At 33.8% G+C, this 18,614-nt stretch overlaps 2 protein-coding genes across 3 annotated transcripts in view; both read right to left on the bottom strand.

Moving 5' to 3' along the window:
- LOC143631343 (3-hydroxyisobutyryl-CoA hydrolase 1-like) overlaps nt 1-10,519 on the bottom strand; it is a 30,424-nt gene extending 19,905 nt beyond the window's left edge. Inside the window, exons 1-10 of the mRNA XM_077100135.1 lie at nt 10,486-10,519; nt 8,114-8,194; nt 7,934-8,002; nt 7,753-7,804; nt 6,935-7,014; nt 6,767-6,850; nt 5,896-5,980; nt 5,726-5,811; nt 5,521-5,645; nt 4,744-4,804 (exon numbers count right to left, since the gene is read on the bottom strand). Of these exons, the coding sequence (XP_076956250.1) occupies nt 4,744-4,804; nt 5,521-5,645; nt 5,726-5,811; nt 5,896-5,980; nt 6,767-6,850; nt 6,935-7,014; nt 7,753-7,804; nt 7,934-8,002; nt 8,114-8,194; nt 10,486-10,503 (741 nt within the window). The 5' untranslated portion in view covers nt 10,504-10,519. The remainder of the gene's footprint in view (nt 1-4,743; nt 4,805-5,520; nt 5,646-5,725; nt 5,812-5,895; nt 5,981-6,766; nt 6,851-6,934; nt 7,015-7,752; nt 7,805-7,933; nt 8,003-8,113; nt 8,195-10,485) is intronic.
- A 3,203-nt stretch (nt 10,520-13,722) lies between these two features.
- Nucleotides 13,723-17,346, bottom strand: LOC143631323 (uric acid degradation bifunctional protein TTL-like). Of its 2 annotated transcripts, none has more exons than XM_077100117.1 (6): nt 17,201-17,346; nt 17,028-17,113; nt 15,548-15,605; nt 14,779-14,880; nt 14,542-14,689; nt 13,723-14,460 (listed from the first exon to the last, which is right to left on the bottom strand). In XM_077100117.1, exons 1-6 carry the CDS (start codon nt 17,336-17,338, stop codon nt 14,006-14,008), a joined length of 987 nt encoding a protein of 328 aa, XP_076956232.1. In that variant the 5' UTR covers nt 17,339-17,346; the 3' UTR covers nt 13,723-14,005. The 2 variants fall into 2 exon arrangements, with proteins under 2 accessions (XP_076956232.1, XP_076956233.1); XM_077100118.1 differs by having other exon boundaries at nt 13,723-14,457.
- Nucleotides 17,347-18,614: the final 1,268 nt, after the last annotated feature.

The following is an 18,614-nucleotide window of genomic DNA, read 5'->3' as shown; positions in this document are numbered from 1 at the left end:
GTAAGAACTACTAAACGATTAGTGTTAGCAAAACAACAAATTATTATAGAGGAACTTATATAGCAACTTTTGTTTTGCTTTATGTGAATATATATGTTTTTGACATTTTTGGAATGGAATATTTATGGAATACGTCGTTGTTTCATATTGACCAAATTTGTTTACCACTTTCCATTTTAAATTCAGACTCCAAATTTATATTGAAAGATATTCAACAAAATACATGTGGAATGATAATTAATAATAAATCAAATTTACACATCTAATCAGTTGCAATTTAGTTGTTTACAAAATCAATAATTACATTTTTCTATATTAACCAATAATAATCTCACATAATCTTATCTAAGTTATTTTCCACCAGTAGTCCCATTTTTTCATTTTTTGGTTTTGGTCACCCGTTAATAGGTAACGACGTTACTTGATGTGTTAACAATTAAATATTCCACCTGGCTAATGTCTTGATTATTTGGCTTTATTAGTTGGATTTGTTCGAATCCCACACTATATCGATCCATGTCTTACGTAAGTGTTCTATCACTTTGTAATCCGGAACCCGACCGTAAAAGTCAGACTTGGCCGTGAAAGAACAGACGCGGCACTGATTCAATAAATTAGTGAATTTTGGGTGCTCTATACTCGAAAACGGAGCCGATCCACCGTGTTTGTACATCCAATTTGCTAATAACTCAAGTGATGAATCAATTTTCTATCTTGTTGTTCGTCCTTTGTTTATCATGATCATCAGTCATAGGGTTTTGTGAACTCCAGTTACGGAGGTGACAGTGGTGTTCAACAGTGGTTTAGCGTGAGTGATGGTGGTGCTCGTCGGATGGGGGAACTTCTTTTCCAGCAACTCTTCGTATTGCAACCAATTCATGGTTACAATAAACCTGTCCATTGGTGTCAAGTCTAAAAACCTTAGAATTTTGTGCTCAATATGAGGCATTCGAAGAGCATGAACTCATTTGGTCCAATTTTAGGTTCCATGCTCTAATTTTTGTTGCAAACGTGAAATTAGGGCTCCAATTGATCCTCTGAACTTAAATGGGGTGATGGAATCCACATAATATGGCTAAAGACAAAAAAGAAAAACAAAAAAGCCACATCATATGCCAACACATTAAACAACGTCAGCATTATACTAACGTCGTTACCTATTTTTAACGGGGACCATAAACCAAACAAATGAAAAAGGTGAGACTAGTGGTAGGAAATAAATTCGGTGAGATTATTATTGGCCAATATAAAAAATGTATGATTATTTTAATCCAATTTTCCTACATAAAACCGATAAAAATCCTAGTCATAAATTCCTAGGTAACTTGGGGAGGTTTAGCTAACAATCATGATCAAGAATGAAATAAAAATAAAATAGATAATTACGATTCATCGAAAAAAAATAATAACTAAGCTACTATCCTACTTGATTAAATTAACTAGCTTTAAAAACTTATGTATTACACGGAATAAATTAATGTATAAATTACAATGAATAATTTAATACAAATAAAAAAAATAACTAAGTCTCTTTATATTATGTAAAAAGATGTATTACAAATATAGTTATTTTATATCATCAAATATATTTGATTTTTTAAATCAAGAATGAGTATACAATGATGAAATAATGCCATTGGAAGCAGTATTTAACACAATGAGACATTTCGATGTAAAAGATGTAGCTAAAGTTTTTCACATGAATGTTATATATTCCATGCATGGCCATTGACAGAAAAGACATTAGATTTTCCTTTCGAATTAATGTATTGGTGTGGTGATCTGGTGTCAGGCTTGGCTATTACTAAAGTGTAGTTTATGAGTTCAAAACTTATAATAAGAAAAAAAAAACATTTCTTAACAATTGGCATGAAAATGCCACAAAATCTTGTTTCGATTTAGGCCTTCACATTCGTTGAGCCGGCTCTGACTTTAATCTATAACACAACCCGACTCAACCCAACCCAAATTTACTTTTTACTCTCATTCACAACCCAATTTAAATCTATTTTTTTATTATATATATGATTTATCTATAAGGAAACCATTTTTATTAAAATAATTTGTATTTTTAATAAAATTTGTATCTAAATGTAAAAAAAACGAAAACAAAACAATTAACACCGTGTTTTTAAATATTGAAAATCTAAACACTTAAATTTCAGTTTGAACCTAATAATTTATTTTCAAGTTCAACAAAAGAGACAAAAAAAACAGCTTACAAAGTTATATTAAAAATACAAATTCTTGAAAGTACACCGTTTTTAACAAAAATTATATCAAAATATTCATAAAAAAAACTAAATAAGACTGTTTTCATATAATTTTTTAAAAGTTAAATAATATAAGTTAGTAAACAAAAATCAACTTATGAATAAAGCAAAACTAAATGTAACTAAAAGAAAAGAAAAAAAAATGAAAATAATCACATCCACTTCTTTGCTTGAAAAGTGTCCCACAACTCATAGCAGCCTTGGGTTGCCTCACAAACAAGGTTGTGAGATTTTGAAGATTTTTCTTTTTCTTTTTAATTTTTGGGTCAACAACCAACTTCAAAAGGTCAATAAAGTCAGTCTAAATATAAGTTTTGAAGTGGTCAAGATTATGGGTGTAGATGTGCTTGAACTGAGCCCGAGCTTGACTAGGCTGAAGCTCAGCTTATTTAACTTACTAGAGCTTGACATTGGTTTGTTTCGAGCTTGTCTCGTTGTTTATTTATATTTATAATTAAACACTTTTTTAATTTTTTTTCCACATATATTCTAGTTATAGTTTTTATATATAACATAATATAATTTAGTTATATCATAATTATTATATAATATTTAAATAAATTATATAAATAATAGTTAAGAATTCCTCGGTACGGTCATTCGGGAAGTCCCTCCGAGGATGACTCCCATACAATTCTTGCGAGACATTTAGGCTCGCAAGCTAGCTAGATACGCAAAGCTCAGGCTCATGCTCATTTATAAAACGTAAAACCAAGGAATATTAAGTAGAAAACATTTTGCTACAAACTTGTGGTGGTAGTGGACTTGCTTATTGTTCACGTCGTGTTGGAACGGGTGAATATCGGTATCTTATGGGCTTTCAGTTCATGAAAAAAAGATGAAGCTGAAGGTCGTGATGTGTTAAAAGTTTGCAAAAGTGTAGAGGATTTGCTCCCGAATGATGAGATATCTTAAACGAAATATGTCGAAAATGTACATTATTTAAGGCTTGACGTACTCTGGTTAGTTGATTATCAGAAGCTATCTGTATGATGGTGTAAACTTTATTATTTTTTTGAACGGCAAATTTCTTTTTAATCAATGTCGTCTGTGAGACTTGAACCCAAGACTTCTCCCTCCCAAAAACAGGTGTAAACTCTATTTTAACGGTATAGTATTTGATAGTTCATGCCAGGGCCGGCCCATAGGTGTGACGGGGTGGTCGACGGCCACTGGCCCGACATCCCGTTAGGCCCGAAATTTAAAAAAAAAAAAATATTTTTATTTTTATTAAAAACAATATGTACATTTAATGTTTAAACTTAATTACATGACCACTAGCTTGGTAGTGGTAAATGGGTATTACTCTCAACCAAAAGGTATGAGTTCAAGTCTTATTTGAGACATGTTTAATCCTGTTTTTATACAAAAAAATTTTACACAACCCAAATTATAACCAAGTAAACCTATATAAAAATTTAATTGTTTAAACCAACAAAATGCATAAAACCTTTTATTACACTTTACTAAAAAAAGTTTAGATTTCCGTCCCGATAATATAGTTTTGTAACCATGCTTAAAATGTTATCAAATTTATAACTTTCCAACACACCTGAGCCCATTTTGACCCGTTTACCTAAACCGTTTAACACACATAGATTTCTTGAATCTTTTACCTTCGGATTTTTATCTTTATTTATCAGCAAGGCCCTACATCCCTGCATTAGAAAGAAATAGGTATATTGGTTTTTATTACTCCCAGTTATCATCTTTTGGTCGTTGTCTGTCCCAACCAACGAATTGGCTGCTGACGGTCCCATCTTTTATCGTATTTATTATCAACGGTTCGCGACTAACAGAATCCTAACGCAAAAAACGTGAGTTTTTCCGGCGACATGCAACTAACGGAGTTAGGATTCTATTAGTCGCTGACCGTTGGGAACAAATACATTAAAAATGAGACCGCCAGCAACCAATTCGTTAATTGAGACCAGTAGCGAACAAATGATAATAGTTGTGATTAATAAAAACCAATACCCAAAAGAATTATAGTCTCATGTATTTTGTCAAGGACATTTAAGACATATGGTTCATACCTCATATTAATCCTTGCAGAATTTTGCTTGCAGTACCTTACATATTATTCTGTATTCACGAATAAGACATCTACCCACGCCTTCAAGTCTCCCTTCTCTAATCCACACACCATATGACCATAACTTCAGAATATTTTTTCTTAGGGAAAATTACCAAAATAGCCATTTTGACCATTGACTTTGAGAAAATGACCATTGCCTATTTATTAACTCGAATATTATTCGATTTCCTTATTTTAATCAAAGAAATGGCTCAAGATGGAAATCCATCATGCCAGATTAATAAAAGTGTGGCGTCAGTTTGAAATTCGCTATGCCAAAATGACACACGTGGCCGGCCCTCAAGGAGGGCAGAGTGATCGACGGACCCTGGCCCGACACAAAGTGTAATTTCATGCAATAATGTAGCAAACATATATTTTCATGGAACTTACAAGTGCGGAGATAATCTCTTCAACGGTTCTTCGAGAGAAACACATGTCAATGGTTTTTAACCTGCAGCGTATATAGTTAGCAGTCTATTGGTGGGGTCCAGTAAATTCCTTCAAGGCCTTACACAATGGTACCAGTTAGTAGTCTATTGGTGGGGTCCAATAAATTCTTCACGAGTTTTCACGGTTAACAAAAAATCTCTCAACTCAAAATAAGACATACCGTTTGGGGTGTGCGGGTAACCGAAAAAACCGAAAGAAAACCGAAAAAAAAAAAAAAAAAAACGATCCGAGAAAACCAAACCGAATTAGAAACAGGCGGTTCGGTTTTGAACTTTAGCAACAACCGAAATATTGGGTTTGGTTTGGTTTTGTGTTTTATTATTAACTGAAAAAAACTGAACCGAAATAAACAAAAAACCATATTGAACCTACCGATGCCTATTTGTTTAGTTTTAACATATCGTTAATAACTAATATGTTTGTATCTTTCATTAGCTTTTAATATTTAGATCAAAATATTTAATATTCTATTAATAATTAGCTTGAAGGGAACAAAATATTATGCCTAATTTCAATATCTTGGGTAAAAAAAAAATTGTTCAAAAATTTTTTATCCGATTAGCAAAACCGAAAAAACCGCATCCAAAACCAAACCGAGCCCAAAAACCAAAAAAACCGAAACCAAACGGTTTTAAAAATCAAAAACCAAAAGTTTGGTTTTCGGTTCGGTTTTAGCCCAAAACTGCACCGAACAGCACCAAGCACACCCCTGCATACCGTAAATATTGACTATTTTCTTTCAACTTGGGATTTTTGTTCGAGAAGTCATGTATAATATTATCGATAATTTCAGGATCGCCCGTATTTGCTTTGCATAATGCATCTTCTAATGAGGATAACTTCTGTGCATAGACAAATTATATACATGTCAGTCAAGAATTAATAACATGTTTAAGCTCAAAAAAATCAAAATGAAACGAACATTTAACGGGACGAAGTGTGTTGCAAGACCACATGCAAGCATTTCAGCACCATTCAATTTCACACCCGTAAGACCTACATATTCTCCTGCCATTATATCAACTTAAATTAAGATCATGTTATTTTGTTTAATTAATGTTATAAGACACATTGAGAGTAAAAAATAATTACCAAAGAATCCAGGTAGTCGTGATAAGAAATACGAGGCACCTACATCCGGGAACGACCCTAATGCAGTCTCTGGCATTGCAAAAACCTGCAATATCATACCATCGAACTCGTTAACCGTGAAAAAGAATGTAGTCACTCTTATGAAACTAGGCCTGTAAACGAACCGAACGTTGTTCGTTTATGTTCGGTGTATTTTATAAACGAACGAACATGAACAAAAATTTGTGTTTGTTTAACTAAACGAACGAACATGAACACATGTTCCGTTTATGTTCGTTTTTGTATGTTTATTTATGTTTGTTTATGTATTAATAGAAAATAATTAAATATTATCGGGATGAGTCATCTACTAAAAGGTTTTATATTCGTTAATTTGTGTTCATTTAAGTGTTTTCATTTATGTTTTTGTGTTCATTTACATTTGTTAGTATATGTTCGTTTATGTTCGTTTATCTTTGTTCAGTTATGTCCGTTTAGAATTTAAACAAACGAACATAAATGAACACAATTATTCATTTTTTAAATAAACGAACATGAACATAAATATTTGTTCAATTAAGTATCCGTGCCCATTTAAAGTTAAATGAACGAACACGAGCATGCCCTTGTTCGTGTTCGTTTGATTCATTTACAGTCTTTCATTATTCACATTGATGAATACTTCGGTCTCAATCTCTAGGCTCTGCCAATTTTATTTGTGTTCGTAAACCGTTCGTGAACACTTTCATTTCCTTAATGAATGTACACAAACATATAATCTCGTTCGGTAAAGGTTCGTGAACACTTTATTTCCTTAACAAACGAACATGAACAAGACTTTGTCCATGTTCATTCGATTCGTTTACAACCCTATATGAAACAATATACATACCGTATTATCTGTGACAACTCGAAATCTACCATGTAATGAAAGGCCTGCACCACCTCCCATAACAATTCCTCTAAGGAGGGATACCTTCAAGTATATATGTTCTCAATGATTATTATTCACAATTTTTTATTTTTTTTGTCAATGTAAGATTTTAGTACTTTGTGTTACCTGGACTTTGGTGTAAGTTGCACTTAGATAATCTATTGTATATGCCTTTTGGAAAAAAATTGCACCTTGTTTCCAGCCTCCTGATACAAATATAAAATAAAAAGGTGAACTGGTTTTTTTAATCCGAACTATCATCTTTTGGTCGTTGTCGGTCCCAAGGAATTAGCTACTGATGGTCCCAACTTTTAACGTATTTGTTCCCAATGGTCCGCGACTAACAGAATCCTAAGAGGTCGCCTGAAAAGTGACATTTTTAGCCAGTAAACTCAACGTGAACACCACCACCACCAACTGACTCACGACCAACCAACCACCAACATTTGAGAACCACCAATCGATTCCGACAATGGTTCTAGGGTTCTGACAACCTCGATAATTGGGGCTTCTACTAGAAAAAGGGTCATAAAGGTTCGATCTAAAGTTACAAAGATGTTCGGGACGAAAACGTTGGAAAAAAAGTGAGTTTTCTGGCCAAAAACGTCTTACCAGCGACCCGCAAGTAACGGCGTTATCGCGGACCGTTGAGAACAAATATGTTAAAAGTTGGTACCATCAGCAACTAATTTGTTAGTTGGGACCGGCAGCGACCAAAAAATGATAGATGAGATTAATTAAAACAAATACACCAAATAAAAATAGGGTCCTGGTTTTCATACACCCCTAGACTAAAAACAAAAAAAATTATAAAGTAACCTGTCGTTTACTTTTGTGTAAACAACAGTTTACCGAATAAAGCGGCCCTATAAAAAATCATCACGTTAGCAATTAATAAAGCACCCATCAGATAGCTAATATTAAGTAATAACTTGTATTTATACCATTAATAAAAGCTGTAACATCACCACCAGCACAAAAGGCCCTTCCTTCACCCTGCATCCAAATTTTGGTGTTAGTCTTAACTTAATAAAAACTGAATTATAAAAAACATTATATATGTACACATATATATATATATGTATATGTATATATATATATATATTGTTGGGATGCAAGAAGTACCTTAACAATTATCAGCTTCACACTGGGATCCTCTTCATAGGCACGAAAGAGTTCTAAGAGCCGAGACGCCTAGAATGATTAATAAGTTAACATGTTTACCTTTCGCTTACGCAACGTAGTTTTCATAATTGAAAGAAAACTATGGTAGTAACTAATACCTGAATACATTTACTATCTTACCATTTCAAGGGAAGTCACATTTAGCTGCTCAGGCCTGTTTAATATGATGGTTCTCGCATTCGAACTTTGTTTAACCAATATCTAATATATGAAGAGAGTTATTACTTCTATTATTCCTAAGAAAATTAAATCATTATGTGTGTGCATGTGTGTGAATTTACACAATTATTATTATTATTATTATTATTATTATTATCTTTTATTAATATTATTAGGGGTGTGCGTGGTGCGGTTTTAGATATGATCAGATGAATATGATGATGTTTGGGAAAGGTGAAACTGTACGCTGAGCAGATAGATAGCATGCAGGCCCTGCCTGTGGGCAGCCAAGTAAGGCATATCCTTTGGGCCTTCAGTCTTAGAAGGCCTCCAGCTAGACCAAGGGTTTATAGTTTGGGCTTTCATATTCAGAAGTGGGCTTTTTCAAATTGGTAGCTAATTATATATTGATGGGCCATAAGCAACAAGGAAGAGGCCTTAACCAAAAACAATAATGGAAAATGCAAGGAATTGAAGCGGCATTACATATTGACGTTCTGTATTTTTTTTATTTTTATTTTGAAAGGCATAAGTTCTAAATTTATGAATATGAAAATCGAAATCGAGATCTCTTCAATCAGCTTTCAAAATGGTTAACTAAGGTGGGAAGCTGGAACATCAATTCTTCAAAGGCGGCTTGATTCCGAGTTCAATAGTCGATTAATTTGATTCCTCTTGGAGCCCTAATTCATAATTCAATTAGTTTGATTTGAAGGCCTGTCGACTTAATTCTGGTTTTGTTTAACCTATTTTGAAGCTATAAGGTACACTAATAAGCCCTAATTCTTCATGTTTTGATTTCGTTTTTTTGTGAATTTTGATTATTGTTTCCAATTTTTATACTTAAATTATGTGAACTGTTTGCTACTGAGATTAGATTCTTTGTGACTTTGTTTGCAACTTTGAATTATAATGTAAAATAGAACTTGAAAGTATGAATAATGTCATTCTAAAAGATTAAACAAACAAAAAGAGAAGCCTAAAAAATTCTTTATTGTTGGTCTAAAGCTCGGGTAAAGGATGATAGTTTATATAAAATAGATTTTGAAATAGGTCCCAACATTATAGTTAGCTTTAGGCCTTATAAACCGTTAAGCCGGCCCTGATAGCATGGAGCAACACCTGGCAAACCCAATCAGGGATACAAACATACAACAGTGGAAGCACATGGTACATACTATATGCATAAACTTAGTTGTGCTTGAACAACATATAAAGCATAAAGTACAAATGAGAAAGCACATTTTGAAGTGAATAGTAATTTTGTGTGTGAATTGAAATTTGAGAATTGTAATATATATAATAGCATATTATACATTTGATCAAAACTATTGGAGTTACATATTTATTAAATTCTTATAAATTACTTAATATAAAATATAAAAAAACAAAAATGCAAAACCAAAACCGAACCGTTAGTGCGGTTTTACAAAAACATAAAACCAAACCGTCGGTTTTTGTTTTGGTTTGGTTTTTTCAATTTGGAGTTTTCGGTTTTTTCGGTTTCGGATCGGTTTTTCAGTTCTTTGCACACCCCTAAATATTATAATTTTGATATCTGAAAATTCGGGTTGTTGCAACAACTGCGTAAATAGACTAAAATCGATTTTAGCTCTACTGACAAAGTGACGCTTATTGTTACACTACTAAACAGTTTAGTCGGGTCTTAAACGATAAATGTAAACTTTAGAACAACTTTATCGCTGTAAAATCTAGGCTAACGTTTATGACACAAGAAATTGCGATTTAAACAAATGACCGTGTGACAAAAACGATAAAGAAGCACTGTAGGTGTAAATCAAAGATGTAGAAAGTATAATCAAGCTAATAACAATGTGCAGTTTCATTATATAATTATAAGGTATATTAGTTTTTATCAATCCCAACTATCGTCTTTTGGTCACTGCCGGTCCTAACTTTTAACGTATTTGTTCCTAACGGTCCGCGAGTAACAAAATCCTAACGCCGTTAGTTACAAGTCGCCGGAAAAGTCACATTTTTGCTGGAAAACACCACCTGAACACCGCCACCACCAATTGACTCACCACCAATCAACCACCACCACTTGAGCACCATCAACCGATTCCGACGATGGTTCTAGGGTTCCGGCGACCTCAATAATTGGGGCATTTACTAGAAAAAGGTTCCTACGGGTCCGATACAAAGTAACCAAGATATTTAAGAGCGGACTGTTAGGAACAAATACGTTAAAAGTTGAGAACGTAAACAGCCAATTCGTTAGTTGGAACCAGCAGTTACCAAAAGACGATAGTCGAGATTAATAAAAACCACTATACCTAATTATAAACAACCAAATGTGCAAGAAAGAATACCTGACTTGCTAGTGCCATGATGATCAACAGAGAATAATAATAATAATAATAATAATAATATGTATGTTATCTATCATTGGTTTGGAACATAACGTAACTATTTTTATTTCTTTTCACTTTAGTTACCCATCGTTCCAACCACTTTTAATTTGTTTTATGTGAATGTGGGTAGTCTTTTATTGAAATATATATGAGTAGCACTAGGTTGAAAATTTAGACACATATACGAATACATGACACGAATCTACAAGACTTTAACAGGTATTAGGTATGATGTTAACATGTTTCGTGTACTAAATAGTATATACGAATCGACCTGCTAATTTTCGTGTCTACACAGATAAAATACCCGTTCCCGTTAGTACCTAATTAGATTTTTTTATAAATAAAAATATATAATAATAATATAGTATGTTATATACCTTAAATAGTTAACCCTAAATTTTTATACCAAACAATGAACACGACGCACATCATTCTAATCCAACACATATAGACGGCGTACAAACCCTTCTCTAATTCTCCCTCTCCGAATCTTCGGTAGTCCGGTGGTCTCCACATCTCTGATTGTCCGGCAGTCCGGCCCCTCGTAGTTGCAGCGGCGCCACCAGTATTAATTAACATGTTCGCTTCTTATCTTGTATACTTGGCATTAACATGTTCGTATTCGGGTTTGGGATACTGGTACATTATAAGTTTTCGTGTCGTGTACAAGTATACATGTCTCGTGTTCGTGTCTTATCGTGTTTGTATCTTATCTTGTACGGGTATACACGATATGACAACCCTAAGTACAAACAAAATATAATTTTAAATAATTTATGTTCTCTAATTAAAACCTACAATGTTTTGCCACTACTGTCACATCACATTTATCCTCATAATTTAAAACCAACTAAATCCTTAAAATCATTAATTATCATTCATTTGTTAATTAATAGGTATTAAATACTAATTTGAAGGACGAAAAATAACCAATACTGTCGAACATCAGTCTGTTAACAATGTATGATAAGTTTATTGTTTTTTGTATTTTGCTTAATTGTTAAAAATTATCTTTTTCATCAGTTACCCGTGTAATATGTGATATGCAAAGTGAGCTATTTATGAAACCAAACATATATGTATATATTATATGCAATCCCATTTAGAGTTTTGATTATACACCCTTGATACAATCCCTAACCACAACATCAAAACTATCTTTAGAACCGAAATGACTTAACCTACAAATACTTGTGATGTATTGCCATCTTTCGGCTGTCATGGCTCGGTGCTGAGGCGCATGTGCCACCAGAATAACGTGAGGTGGAACCAGTGTAGCTGCTACGAGGACTAAGCGAATGCCGATTGTTTAGGCCACTCCCACCATAGCCAATTGTGTACTTGTGGTCACCTGTGAGCTTTGCCTCTTGTTGGATATATTCTTCTGTCTGTATACCCATTGCAATTTCGGCTTCTCGTATTAACCTTGCCTCTTGAGCCATCTCTTGTGCTTGTGCTCGTGCCAACTCAGCCTGGATTACCAATTTAACGGCCGTAAAGACTTGTAGGAATATCGAGGCGTTTTCGATACTAGTTAGTCTTTATAGGAAAACAAGGAAACGGTTCGTGTTTTGTTTGATGACATATAATATTTAAAATTTAAAAGAACGACTTAATCATCATCATCATCATCATCATCATCATTATCGTACTCAGTATATCCCACCAATAGCAATGCTATGGTAGGGTCTGAGGAGGGTAAGATGTAGACAGCCTTACCTCTATCCCATAGGGATAGAGAGGCTGCTTCCGGTGAGACCCCCGGCTCGATAGTAGTTTTGAATCAAGCCTTGGACATAAGACACATAACACTCAATCATCGGGACACCGGCAGATTGGTGCATGTGCCCTTGTCTTTCGGCTATCAACGCCACCACATGATGCCTGATTAACCTTCCGCCACTTTTAACGTTATTTTCACGTGATTAGTAAAATAACGTCAAAATTAGTGCAATTTTACTTTTACCCACCTAAGGGTTCACACATATATACATTATATGTGCGCACCACAAGCAGGGCGTAAAAGAACGACTTAATATATATATATATATATATATATATATATATATATATATTGATACAAATAAACAAAATTATGTATATGTTTTTTCAAATTTATTTTGCCTATAAAGATATTATAACCGAAGGTTTTGATCGGCTTTGACGTGGGGCGAGTCTAAAACAAAACCAAGCAATCATTTTTTAACCGGTTTTGTTTTCAGGCTTATTGTACATACCAACGATTCTATTAAACTTTAATAGAACCGAAAAGCCATACCTGTTGTTCATTTAAGACATCAGACTTAACTTTGCGAGTCCCTCGAATATCGCTAATTTTTTCCCTAATCGCCTGCATATTCGCTGACTTTCTTGATTCCTAAAAGTCAAACTTGGAATATAGTTTGAGTCTTTGATGGAATGATTCAACAAACATCCATGTACATATATATGTAGGCATATAGGCATTAGAATGTCCTAAATAAGGTGCATCCATTTTCTAGCTGATGACATTGGAACACCTTTAATCTAGGAGTGATTTAAGGTTGACCTTGGTTTTTTTTTTTTGTTATCAAATATTCAAATCCATAGGTGGTTTATTTATTTGGAAAATTAACTATTAAATACATCATAATATTAAGATTGAATTAGGGGTGGCAAATGGGTTGGGTTGGGTCGAAACGAGTCATGGGTCGGACCGGGTTAGGGTCGAAACGGGTCAGGGTCGGTATGTGTCAACTAAAAAATGGGTTGTTTTGGTTCGGGTCGGAACGGGTTAGGGTCAACAGGTTCGGGTCATAACAGGTCGGAGTTGGAATGGGTCCAAGTCGGAACGGGTCAAAACGGGTTTCGGGTCGGGGTTTTTTTTTTTTTTGAAACGAGGACAACGGACGAAACGTTTTAGTTTTTTTATTTTTTTTTTGTTTTTGTTTTATATTTTGAGTAATGATTTTTTTATTAATTTTTTTGAATTTTTTAGGGTTTTTATTAAGATTAAAAACCCCTTACAAAAATTAAAAAATTCAAAAAAAACAATAAAAAATCATAACTCAAAATATAAATGAAAAACGGAAAAAGTAAAAAAAACTAAAATGTTTTCGCCGTTGTCCTCGTTCATAAAAAAAAAAGGAGTCAAAGGACCAAACCGAATCCAAAATATTATGTACACAACCATTTCATATAATAATGATACTATTTAAATATATGAAATATAACGGAAACTATAAGATAGAAAGGAGTCAAAGGACCAAACCGAATCCAAGCCCGAACCATCGGACCTTTTATTTTTCTTCCTTCGGTTTGGGTTCGGGTTCGGTCTGGTTGTGACTTGTGAGCCGATAAGTACCAATAAATGGTTTGCAACATTTTAATGAGTGGTCACATATACATTGCAGAGCATAGTAACGTACATGACAGAATAACAGAAACACGGGTTTAACTTTTGACTTTTATCATGACTTAGATATGTATGACATACCTAACTGCCTCTGTATGTAGAGAACGAAAAAGGTGAAAGCAACAAAGGAACATGAAAATGTTCCATTTTTTGGGACTCTTTGACCACAAACACGATCGTAACAAACGGGAAGAAACCGTTCGGGTTGTATTTTCCAGTATTGAAACTTATTCGGTACACACCAGGGGTCAAATCATTGACCATTTTCATCAGTTGACCGCTTCGTCCATCTTTATCAGTAACCGATGAACCTTGTGTTATCCACGTATCTTTATCCGAGTCACCAAACACCGGGCCGGGCTGCTTGTTGTACATTTCTAACAGGACTTCAACTCCAGCAGCAGGACACCCGCGGGCCACGTCTAGTATATGGGTTGTGATGGGCGGGCGGGACCATGTAGTTGTCAAAGATGATTTTGGGTCAGAAGATATTAATGGAGCGGTTATATGCCCTCCTAAAATGTTCACCCGACCTTCTACATTAAAAAGATCAATGTTAGTACTAATGTTTAAGACTAAAAAGAAATAACATCAAAAATGTAAAATAAGTAAATAACCTTCGGCTTTAGTGACATCACTTGCAGGGGGCTGAGAAGCAGAAACTTGTATGTTTGAGAAAAGCTTTTGAAGACGTAACTCGGTTATTTTCATTTGCTCTTTAGCCGCGCTCTCAAACTCAGCGATCGGCCTGTTTGAAAAACGTCTCTACAAAAATAGCATAACATATTAACATCAGTCAATATGTAGCATAACTTAAATAAAAAATAAGCATATATTCATATGTGACAGGTTACCTTTAACTCGGATAATATTTCAGGAGTACTCCTTCCAGATGCAAATATAAGAAAAACGAATCCAAACTTTTGTTTGTATCGAGAATTCCACTCGTATAATTCCTGCAAAAAGAAGTCAAATTTACATATATATATATATATATATATATAGGGTAAGGATCCTAAGAGAACCCTTTGAAAATTGAGAACTTTGAGAACCATTTTGAGCCACAAAAAAACCTTTAAAAAATATTTAAAAAAATTATAAAACAAAAAAAAAACAAAAATTTTTAAAAAGTAAAAAAAACCAAAATTCTTATATATCATTCCGGTTTCATAAAAAAAAAACTTCGTATTATACACATGTGTATAATTTCATTTAATCTCTAGTTACGCAATGTACACATATGTACATTATCATTTACCTTAAATTGTACATGTGTATGAAAAAAAAACATGTATGTACATATTATACATATGTGTATAATTTAACTAAACCGAGACGGGTTTTTTTTCATGAAACCGAGATGATAAATAAGAAGTTTGGTTTTTTTTACTTTTTTTATTTTTGCGTTTTTTTTTGTTTTATGATTTTTTTAAATTTTTGGGTTTTTTGTGGTCTAAAATGGTTCTCAATTTCAAAAAAGTTCTCACATGATCCTATATATATATATATATATATATATGGTGTGTGTGTGTGTGTGGAGCAGTTCCAAATGTAACATTATTTGTATATTTTCTTATTAATATAACAAAATAACACGTTTCGTTTAACATTATGGTGAATAACCTGTAGGGTAGAATCAATTGCAGTCGCTAGAGGCGTGGACTGCTCCCCTTTGCTCCACCTGCATAAAAAGAAATCAACAAGATTTAGTTTTAGTGTTAGTGCTAACAAGAATCAAGGTCTCGTATTTCACAAAACAATGGTGAATTTAATAGTGGTCTCATACTCTCATGTTTTCTGTTATTTCGGTTAACTAAACTGTTATTATTTTGTTACTCAAAAGATAAGATATAAACTAAAACCCTAGTCAATAAGTTCTTATTACAAATTCATATCAATTTCAAAGTTAAAATCTTGTTTCCATATTATATTAATCAAATTTCATAATAGATATAACCAGTGATGATCAATAAATAGGGTCGCAAAAGAGCTGAGGCGCTCGTGAGCGACTCGAGATCGAATCGATAAAAAGCTCAAAACGAGCCAAGCCGAGCCTGAGCCTCAAATAAAGCTTGCCTTATGTGGGAAGAACGTTTAGGCTCATCGAGCCTTAACGAGCCTAGTGTCCTTTTAAGTTATAGCTCTTATGAACCTCTATGTACTAATTTCACAATGCAAAACCGAGCTCGAGCCAAGCTTTGGCTCGCTTAAGGTACTGCAAGCATGCTCGAGCCAAGCTTAGACCCATTTAAGGTTTTTCCCAAAATATATAAATAATTAAAAATGTATATGACTTAATTAATAAATATACACGAGCTGAGCTCCAGCTTGAAAAACGACTAATGAGCCTAACTCAAGCTTTAGAAAAAGATCTCGAAACGAGCCGAGCTCGGCTCGTTGACACTACAGTTGTCATTCTTACCCGAAACTCAGAGCCACCCAAACACGAATAACCCGCACCTTAAATGGGTTGGTTATTGGGTCATTTATCCCAGCAAAAAAACCTGAACAAGCCGAATTCAAAAAATAAAAAAGTGAACATTTATTGTCTTTATTTTTATAGACACGTTTTGGTTCGGAGTCTTTTGTATTTGGAATATTAAGTTTTGGAAATTATAATATGTTTAGTGACTTTTAAACAATAGAGCTGTTTAGTGACTTTTGAACAATATCATATCATATTGTCATATCACGTTTGAATTTTGAAGATATTTGTTTAGCAACATGATGAATTTTGATCATATTTTGTTAAAAAAATCAATCCTTTTTCCACATTACATCTAAACCCGAACATCAAACAACCTGACCCAAACTACCCGAACTTCAAATGGGTCAGTTATCTGGTCACTTTCCCCCCATCAAGCAAGCCTAAATTGCATCTAATGATGGATTCGATTTGACGTGTCATCGATTAACGAATCATCCTGAACCCAAACTAACCCGACCAACCCAAACTTTAAATGAGTCGGTTATCTTGTCACTTATTCCCATCCAAAAACCCGAACAACACCCCTAGTTTACACCCCTATAAAACAAGCCTAACTCGCACCGATTGATCAATCGATTCGATATCGATTAACGAATAAAGAAACAATAATCTTACTGAGCACTAGTGGGGTTATTGTGTGAAGGGTTTTGTCCAATTTGGGGGTGAGCAGCAAACGCTTCAAGCCAACCATGAACATCAACCTGTAAATTTATTAAAATCAGAATTCAATTCAATAGTTTATGAACATAAATAATAATAATAATAATAATAATAATAATAATACAGACCTTATTGAACCAGATGTTGTTGGCTGCAACCACAGCTTCGTCGTAGGTAGCAAAAGGTCCCTTGGCTACCATTTGTTCAGCGAATTGAGTGCTTCCGCAGCATGATATGAAATCGTTTTTGCTGAATTCGATCGCCATTGATGCTCTGTATGTGATTCGAGTAGATCACTTTATATGTTTATTATTATTATTCTCTCAATCAGTGTTACAACTTGATCAATATAATCAATGTTAATAAATAAAGATATACACTAGGAATATATGTTTATATTAATCTCAATTATCGTCTTTTGGTTACTGCGGGTCCTAATTAACGAGTTGGTCGTCCTAACTTTTAACGTATTTGTTTCTAATGGTCTGTGACTAACAGAATCCTAACGCCGTTAGTGCAGGTTGTCGGAAAAAACGTTTTTTTGCCGGAAAACTCAACATTTTTGTCCCAAACATCTTGGTAACTTTGTGTCGGACTGTAGAAACTTTTTTTCTAGTAAAAGTCTCAATTATTGAGGTCTCCGGAACCCTAAAACTATCGTCGGAACCGGTTGATGGTGCGCAAGTGGTGGTGGTTGGTTGGCGGTGTTCAAATGGTGTTTTTCAGCAACAAATGTGATTTTTCCGGACAAAAACGTTTTTCCAGCTACTTGTAGCTAACGGCGTTCGGATTCTGTTAGTTGCGGACTGTTAGAAACATATACGTTAAAAGTTGGGACCGTCAGCAGCCAATTCGTTAGTTGAGATTAATAAAAACCAATACACCTTAAAGAAATAGTGTGTTCATGAACACTTACCGAATGATATTTATGTTCGTGTTCATTTATTAAGGAAATGAATGTATTTATGAACACAGATAAAATTAACGGAGCCTATATATTGAGATCGATGTATTCATCGGTTTGAATAATGAGAAAAAAAGTTCGAACAATGCAAAAACAATGTGAGTATATGATTTTTTTTTATTCAATGTCAGGGGTAATAAATTAAAGAATATAAAATGTTTAGATAAAATATATAAATGTAAAAAAAAACTTTCATAAATAACATATACAAACGAACATGTAAGAACATTCATGAACACATTACCGAATGTTCACGAACACAATTGAATGAGCAGAGGCTCTGTGCACGTTTGTTTGTTTGTTTTACTAAATGAGCGAAATTTCTTGTTCATGTTCGTTCCTTTAATAAATGAATGAACATAAACAAACTTTAGACCGAACGATTCGCGAACTATTCGTTGAATGTTTGGTTCGTTTACAGACCTATGTACTTGCATTACACAATAGGTATTGAAAATTATGAAAAAAGAAAAATCATCTTATTGAATGTGTAACGTTTGACGTGTTAACAGGTACTAGACGCGTTCCTAGCGTCAGACACGTAATCAACGACGTACGTTTGAGGCATTAATCAACGG

Source organism: Bidens hawaiensis, unplaced genomic scaffold (assembly GCF_021521415.1).
Source record: "Bidens hawaiensis isolate Kalapana, Puna unplaced genomic scaffold, B.hawaiensis_p1.1 tig00006061_1, whole genome shotgun sequence".
Lineage (NCBI taxonomy): Eukaryota > Viridiplantae > Streptophyta > Magnoliopsida > Asterales > Asteraceae > Bidens > Bidens hawaiensis.
The sequence above is the reverse complement of the archived record's forward strand: the minus strand, read 5'-3'. Positions and strand labels throughout refer to the sequence as shown.

Bases quoted from the DNA above. Each gene is read 5' to 3' on its own strand.
- LOC143631323 (XM_077100117.1), bottom strand. From the start codon at position 17,338: ATGGCGATCGAATTCAGCAAAAACGATTTCATATCATGCTGCGGAAGC. The intron at 15,606-17,027 runs GTAAGATTATTG...CTTTTTATGCAG, and splicing joins AATAACCCCACTAGTGCTCA to GTGGAGCAAAGGGGAGCAGT. The intron at 14,881-15,547 runs GTTATTCACCAT...TTCTTTTTGCAG, and splicing joins CAATTGATTCTACCCTACAG to GAATTATACGAGTGGAATTC.